The sequence below is a fragment of the Acanthisitta chloris genome, unplaced genomic scaffold (assembly GCF_000695815.1).
Source record: "Acanthisitta chloris isolate BGI_N310 unplaced genomic scaffold, ASM69581v1 scaffold42965, whole genome shotgun sequence".
Lineage (NCBI taxonomy): Eukaryota > Metazoa > Chordata > Aves > Passeriformes > Acanthisittidae > Acanthisitta > Acanthisitta chloris.
Window position 1 is genome coordinate 7,576 of NW_008676194.1, and position 8,232 is coordinate 15,807.

At 38.0% G+C, this 8,232-nt stretch overlaps 1 protein-coding gene across 1 annotated transcript in view; it reads left to right on the top strand.

Moving 5' to 3' along the window:
* Nucleotides 1-7,707, top strand: part of XIAP (X-linked inhibitor of apoptosis) — a 7,810-nt gene extending 103 nt beyond the window's left edge. The window contains exons 2-7 of the mRNA XM_009076018.1: nt 5-769; nt 2,299-2,398; nt 4,206-4,284; nt 4,851-4,884; nt 6,054-6,278; nt 7,514-7,707. Coding sequence (XP_009074266.1) covers nt 5-769; nt 2,299-2,398; nt 4,206-4,284; nt 4,851-4,884; nt 6,054-6,278; nt 7,514-7,707 — 1,397 coding nt within the window. The remainder of the gene's footprint in view (nt 1-4; nt 770-2,298; nt 2,399-4,205; nt 4,285-4,850; nt 4,885-6,053; nt 6,279-7,513) is intronic.
* The last annotated feature ends 525 nt before the right edge of the window (nt 7,708-8,232 follow it).

The window sequence follows — 8,232 nt, forward strand, 5'->3', positions numbered from 1 at the left end:
GAATTTCCACTTGACTGTCCGGTTTCGGCATCGGCACTCGCACGAGCTGGCTTTGTGTACACTGGAGAAGGTGACAAAGTGAAGTGCTTCAGTTGCCATACAGCTGTTGAAGGATGGGAGCCTGGGCATTCTGCAGTTGAGAGACACAAACGTCTTTCCCCAAATTGCAAATTTATTACTGAATCTGCTTTGCTGGAAGATGATACGGATCCTGCTGCCCAGAACTGCCAGCATGGAATTGAGAACAGTTCCAGCAGTTCAGCTCTGCCCTCTGCTCTGGATGACCCCGATGTGGAGGCAGATTACCTTCTGAGAACTAGGCAGGTTGTGGATATGTCAGATACTTTGTATCCTAAAAATCCTGCAATGTGCAGTGAAGAAATGAGATTAAAGTCTTTTCACAACTGGCCCCTCAATGACCAATTGACACCAAAGGAATTAGCTAATGCTGGATTTTATTATACAGGTGTTGGTGATCAAGTGGCATGTTTTTGTTGTGGTGGGAAACTGAAGCACTGGGAACCCAATGACAGAGCTTGGTCAGAACACAAGAGGCATTTTCCCAAATGCATCTTTGTCCTGGGCCGGGATGTTGGAAATGTTCCAAGTGAACCTGTTCCTGCAGAACTTGGGATAAGTGGCCTGAGCAATGCACAGCACCCAAGGAATCCGTCTATGGCAAAATATGGAAGACGCTTGCAAACATTTTTATCTTGGATATATCCTGTTGACAAGGAGCAGCTTGCAGAAGCTGGGTTCTACAGTGTGGGTAAGCCAGACCTCGGAGGGCCTAATGTCTTTTACACGGGAATTGGGCATGAGAAGGGGTCTTATTGGGGAAAATAAAAGGCATTTTAAAAAAAATTTATATTGGAATCATTTGCCAGAATTTTTTTACTCTGTAAACTGCTTTTCCCAGTTCTTGTGTAAAATGATATACGTCGTATCAGGTATGTTTAATAGCAAAGTATAGATTTGGTCACAGATTTATTTTTAGCAGTATAACAACCAAGTGTTTTCCTTGCTGCTAAAACCCTCGTAATACATCTTTCACAATGACAATTATTGAAGTTAGTATTTTTTGAGAAATTAAGTGCTGTGCTCCAGTCCTTAGGCCTAAGGAATGGCCCTGTGGCCTGTGCAGGAGCCTGTGAACAAGACAATTCAGATCGTGTCCATTTTACTGTGTTTGATTATCATGGCATGTGGAGATCCAAAACTAGCAAATGCTCCCAGTGCCTACTGTAAGAGCTTTATGAAGTCAGTGTTGCCACTGGAAGAGCTTTTCCTCTTAGACATGTAGTGTTTGACTTGGATTAAACTCCGGCGTCTCTGTGCGTCAGTTTCCCAATTAGGTGGAATTGCACAGTGCAATTAAACCTTTTGAAATTCCTCACTGAGAGATGCTGTATGAGTGTAAAGTGTAGCTCTTACTGGGTCACAAAGGAAAAGGAATTATCCAGGATAATTTCTTCCTCTCATCTTAATTGACTTTTGTCTTAGTAGCTCTCAGAAGAACATTTTAATCTGATTCTCTTTGTTTTACTTGTGTCCATATATAAAACCTTGGATGTATTCCTGTATGGGCTATATATGAGCAATATTTGTACCTAGTGGAACTGTTTTTACTGATTTCTTCTTGGATTCCTAAAAGTACCTCCAGATTTGTGCTGTGGAGGTGCATTAACTGGGCACCAATTTATCAGACCGATGAGTGTTCAGGTGACTTCTGTGAAAACTGTTTCCTGTGGCCGGAGAATAATTTAACTCTCTAGGAAAACTATCCATACCTCCTCTCATCTCAATAAACACAGTATCTAAGCAGTTTCTGGTGCAGTCTTGGATTACAGTAGGTACAGTGCTAGAGCAGAGAAGGCAGCTCTCCCCAGCTGGTTGTGCTACTGCTGCGCAGAACCTGTTGATCTTAACGGCGAAATGGAGGCAAAGGAGGTGAAATAAAGGCATGTAAACATCCTTAAATCTTTGTGGCAAACATCTTCATGGCTTGTTTACCACTGGATTGAGCTACTTGATGGCAGATTATTTTTAGTTTTCACTTTTTATCTGTATAATTGCTTGCTAAAATAAAATTCAGGGAAACTTCATGCTACTCTTATTTTGTGTTTTTTTTAAGCTCAGTTCTCTTCTGAACGTTTGTTTCAAATCATGTGTATTGCCCTCTGTTAAAACAGTTCTTTTTAGTTGAAATTGTGAATCAGTAAAATGAATATTTTTTCTTCATAATCACAGAATCAATACCTACTAGAAGTATGTAATTATTCTCGTGTGTTTCCTCAGGTAATGGTGATCATGTTGTGTGTTTTCACTGTGGTGGAGGCTTGCAAGAGTGGAAGGAAAATGAAGACCCATGGGATCAACATGCTAAATGGTTTCCTGGGTAAGGTATCTTTTACTGTTTTCTTGGTGCATGTCTGAGTCTTATTTACAGTGTTTTGCATTTTAATGACAGAGCATACTCATAAAGGTTTCAGAAAATTGATTATGGCTTAACCTTTTTAGATTTATGAAAATAATTCTATTTTAGTTACCCTCTTCCACTTCCTTCTCTTTCATTTTTGTCATGCAGATGCCAAAGGAATATCAGTTACCTTCCATGGTTTATGTTCTTCCTCTTCAAAAAGTGGGAAAGATTTTAAGGAGTCTTTTTGCATGGAGTCTTTACTTCTGTTGTTCTGTGTGTTCTACCTTCTGTAGTCCTGCCACTATATGTATAACCATCAGCATATGTTCAGTGTTATATTGGAAGCTTCAAAGAGGATCTTAACCTAATGTCATCTTTGAGAGACAGGAGAGAATTCTTCTAAAGTGGGTGGGAAAGAGAACTAAATCCCAAGAGGCTGAGGGTACAACTGTCTCATTAGAAGTGATCAGTCTGAAAGATTGCCCTGAAATTGTACCTTCTGAACTGCTTATCTTTTAAGTTCCTGTTGTTTGTATGTTGGCTTATTTGTAAGAGTTACTGAAGGGAAGAGAAGATTTCTGTGTGTGGACTAAGTGATGTCTCAGCAAGAAGAATTGTGTAGTTCTGTGAATATGTATCTGTTTTTCTTTTTCCTCCTTATCCAAGTGCTACATTCAGATTTTTACTTTAACAGCTTCATACTTGTCAAGGTTTGTAACTTACGCCAGGATACAAAATGACTAAACTTCTGTCATGGTGCAAACAAACCTGAAGGATTAAGGATTCCTGTCCCAGAAGGAGTTGTAAGAAAGATTGTCAATGTTGTCTTCAGTCTGTTTAGAGGAAAGGAGGAATAGTATGACTCAGTGTTTCATAGAGGTGGACAGAAGCTGTCCAAGTATAAAGACTTGGCTACTTTTATAACATTGATAGAGTCAGTGTCTTTTATGAATTTGCTGCCAAATTTCTCTTCTGTGGTGAAAGGCTCTCAGGAAGCTGGAAATTAGTATTTAGGCATTAGCTGCTGCCTTTTTTAATAGTGGTACAGACAGCTTTTAATTATTAGCCTGTGCCACTTGAAAGAGATGTCATTCCAAGTTTTTGGCTTGGTGCAGTGAATGGTTAAGATGCATTTTCTTGCAACATTTCACTCTTCTTTATATGGGTTTGATTTTGATTTAGGTTACTTAAATTATGTCAGATTTGATTACTTCCTCTCAGCTCATTCACAGTCTTATTTGGGGGTTTTGTTTGCACATCAGCCTCAGTGGCAGTGTCAGCCTGTGTCCCTGAAGGTGAAGTAACTGCTGGAGCTGCAGAGCTCTTGTCAAGGAGTTATGGCATTCCCTAAATCTTCTGGTAAGGAAGAGCTCTGTCCCGTGGCTAAAACTGGCTGGAAAACAGAGGAAGAAAGCATGTGAGGCTCCTCTCTGACCAGTGGCTGCTTTTCTTTAATTGCAAAGGACTAAAAGAATCAGCATTTTAATATGTTTGTTTTTAATTGGAGCCTTTACTTTTATAAACCTGTGGCATGAGCTGTCATAACCAACAGCTCTTTAGCTTCCTGTGTCACCAAAAATTTGAGAAAGATAAGTACTGCTCAAGTGATGATGTTCTTAAAAATGTTTAAATGACATCACATCTGTTGACTAAACATCTAGAAATTCTAAAAGCAAGAATTCTGTATGATGTAGGAAATTTATCAAAGCTTTCCAAAGTTATACAGTAAACTTTTGTGTGCTGCTTATGCAGTTTTATTAAAGCTAAATATTTTCAATCTTAGGTGCAGATTTGTGATCAAGGAAAAGGGAATAGAATTTATAAATAACGTTCACCTAGGAGATGGATTCAGGAATTCAACAGTAAGTGTCCTGCTTATTAATCTTTTATTGTTAACATAAAGAAAAATCTTAATTTTCATATTAAGTTACTGTTTTAATTATCTGCCTATCATTTATTCCTCCTGCTGCTTCTTTCATTGGCAGAAAGACATCAAAGTATGTTTTGGTGCTGTCAGTAAGAGTGTACAGATCTCCCAGCCCTCCCTGACTGGGCTGTAGATCACATCACCTTGTATGTGTTGGGTGCTGGGGCCTGAACAAGTGCTATTTGTTTTGTAGCCTGGGAAGCTAAGGTTTGTGATGAATAAGAGTAGGTAAATTTTCTTTTCTTATTGGTAGAGCATTGTTAAACTTGTGTCTAGTCACTAAAAACCTAAGAATCACGTACATGTGATTATTGCAAAGATGGGTTAAAATTAAAATATATAGCAACATACTGATCCTTTTGCAGTTGTTCAGAGTGGATTTAATATTTTTTGTTACTCAAATAACTGAGTTCTAATGGCTGTTTTCTGTTTTGTAACTGTGTAGGTTTCTTTCTACCTTCTCCAGAATTGTAATTTTGCCTGTTTGTATTTCACTTTTAGACAGAAGCTGCTGAAGGAACAAAACTTCCTAAAGGTACCTGTATAAAACAAACACCCCACCACTCCCCTACATAGAGTTTTGGAATATCCATAGATGAATTGATAGTGAAGGAAATGGTTAATTTCAAAAACAACCCTATTACAGTTTTAAATAAAGCATGACAGGTGCATTGTTGGATGATGTTCATCCATTGCTTTATTGCTTCTGAAGAACTGCAGAATGAATTTTATTTCTCTTAGGGAAATACAATCCTGGTTTGGTAAAGATTGTAAACCATGGAAGAAGTGTGTATAGGATGTAGTCTCACAGCTACTGAGTGTACATCAAGTGATTAGCAGCACTGGGATGAATGTTAAAGAACACTGAACTAAACAACCATTGCTTTTTGTGGGGCAGGAAGAGTTGGCCTGTTCAATGGCAAGGCCTAGGAAGCTGAGAAAGCTGAAGTAATTGGTTATGTGTTTCACTATTACACATTCCTGCAATGTTTTCACAAATACCAAGCAGTAAAAGGACAAGACAGTTAAAGGGGTAGTGGAGGACACTCAAGCAACTTCATCCCAGGGAATGAGAGCTCTTGCTAATTAGAGAGGTTACACAAAACCTATTTCAGAAATCTCTCACACACTGCTCATTTATGAGAGTGAAAATTAGGTTAAAAAATGTTGCTCTTTGAACAGTCTTGACAAGTAAGAGGAAGGAGGAGGTCCAACAGACTGAAAAATGGTTTCCCAAAGTAGTGTTACGTTTTATCATGGCCAGACTTGCTTGCTTGCTCATGGTGCTGTGTGTTGGCTCTGTAAATTCAAATTTTATATTAGCTAATCATGTATGATTTTTTTTCTTCCCTGAACTGAATTAAACTTAGTGTAATGTTACCAAATACTTACCCATTGTGCCTTAGTATTTAGGATTAGTTTCAGTTAACATTCAGTTAGGGGTTTTGTGATGTTAGTTATCTGAGATGTGTTATTTAAGTTGAAATAGTTGATTTGAACACCAAATCTAGGAGGATTTCTGTATTATAAATAGATGAAGGGGGACTGGGATAGCTAGGGCAGAAGAAAACAAATCTGCACTATGGTTCCTTTAGCTACATATTTGCAAAGGTGTCTTAGAGTACTGTAGTGAATCCTGTCCAGTAATCAGCTACATCCTTGTTAAATTGGTTTTGTTTTGTTTTTTTTAATTTCTTGTTTTAGATGATCTCTTACAGAATCCTTTGGTACAAAGTGCCATAGCCATGGGTTTCAGTTTGTCTGAGATTAGGAACACCATGGAAAAGAGATTGCACATGACTGGAGAAAGTCACACATCTGTTGAGGATCTGGTAGCAGACTTAAGTGCTCAGAAAGAAAATACAAGGGAAGAAGAACCAAATGAAATCCCAGTTGAGCAAGATGAGCTTATTCAATTACAAAACCTCTGTGTGTACTTTCATATCAGCTCTTTAGTCTGTGAAGTAGTTTTTATTGTTATCTGTTTATTCTACCCTCTGATCCCAACCTTACCTAAGGGGAAGTTACAGTATTGTAACTTAAAATTCAAGAGATTCATGTTTGGACATTGAAAAAAAGAAAGGCAAAACTAGACAAAGAGGGTGTTAAAATATTTGAGTGTAGCAACATTAATAAATACCATCTATAAAATGAGTAGTGTTAGTACCTCAGAAGTGTGTAATACTGAAATCATAGTCTTGTGTTTCTGGGAAAGGTTATACATGCTAATGAGAAAAGCCAGAACTGTTGTGACAATTACATTTAAAAATTGAGAACTCTGGTGGCAAAATGAAATAGACACAGTGGCACAGCCATATTCAGTGTACTTAATATGAAAAAGTCTTAGGAGAGAGTTATTTATTCTCAATATAGAATTTTGCTTGGGGTAGGAGCATTTGCCTTCTTGGCCAGTAAGACAAAGGGCAGGTTATGCTCAGAAAGCCCTTGTGGTGCACTCTGGGAGGGCAAAGGCCATCTGGCTGGCATGGCAGGGAGAGATCTTACCAGTCCACTTTTGAATGAGATTTCTAGTGGACATTATGGGGCATAAAGAACTTGCAATGCAGCTGGACATGATTTTGGTGGCTGTGCAGAGCTTTCCACCAGTGGCAGGGGAAGGTGTCTGAGCTGTGCATTTTCCAGTGGCAATAATAGAGAGTTCATGTACAATGTAAAATTAATTCTTTCTGTATTACATATTTTTAAGCTTTTTGAAAATGGGAAGAAAATCACATCCTTATTCTTTTCAGTGAGGAAACTCTGAGGGGGGGAAAAAATCCAAATTACTTAGCCAATACCAAGGATCCATTCTTTTACCTTCTGTGCAAGTTTTGGGAATGATGTCACTGAGGTCTGTGGGAAGAATAGTTCCTGATGGAAATATGCATATCCTAAATTCTACAGGTATTTCAAGCTCTTACAAATATAGGTAGCTGAACTCCCTGCTTGCATTGGCCTGGGAGATGTAATGAGATGGGGAAAAAGAAAAAAGAGGGTTCCATGCTGCAGCTAAGTTTCCTCTCGTCATTTTTTTTTGTCCGTTTTAAGGATGTGACCTTTAAATCTTAGGAAGAAACCCTTGTCCTTGTGTGTAGAGACAAAAAAAAAGAACCTGATTCGGTGGTACTAAGTGTTAACTTTTTTTGTGTGTTTGTTTTCCTTAGACCTCAGTACTGAAGAGAAGTTAAGACGCTTGCAGGAAGAAAAGCTTTGTAAAATCTGTATGGGGAAAGATGTATCAGTTGTCTTCATTCCCTGTGGTCACCTAGTTGCCTGCAAGGAATGTGCTCAAGTACTTAATGAATGCCCTCTGTGTCGTACAGATATTATGAAGAGGCAGGAAATTTTTATGTATTAGTGGAATATGCAGCACTATGGATGCAAATGTTTCCTGCTTTGTTGCTTTCAGGATGTGTAATGTGATGTTACCAATGCAGTTAATTCCAGGCTGTAACCATATGGCAGCATTTAGGTTCTGCTGTCAAACCTTACACGTTTTAACACTTGACAAATTATTTTCCTTACGTGATTTTTTTGTATGTAAAAAGCAATATTGAACAGTAAATATGTATATTTTGTAACTTTGATTCATAGACCTGATTTGGGAAAGCCCAAGTGATGCAAACCTTTATTTATATGATCATTCCTTCGCTTCACTCTGACTGAAGCTTATGCAAATACAGTTGTATAAAGAGCCTATCCCTATAAAATATTGTAAATAAGTGAATTTAAAATATTTCTGTATACATGTATATTATACCTGAGATTTTAGCTCTTGAAAATGTCATGTAAGATTGAAAATATTATCTTATTTCTGTAAGTTTGGTTGTGACATAGTTCAGAGTGTACATGTAAACCTGCTGCTGCAAGACTTCACCTTAGG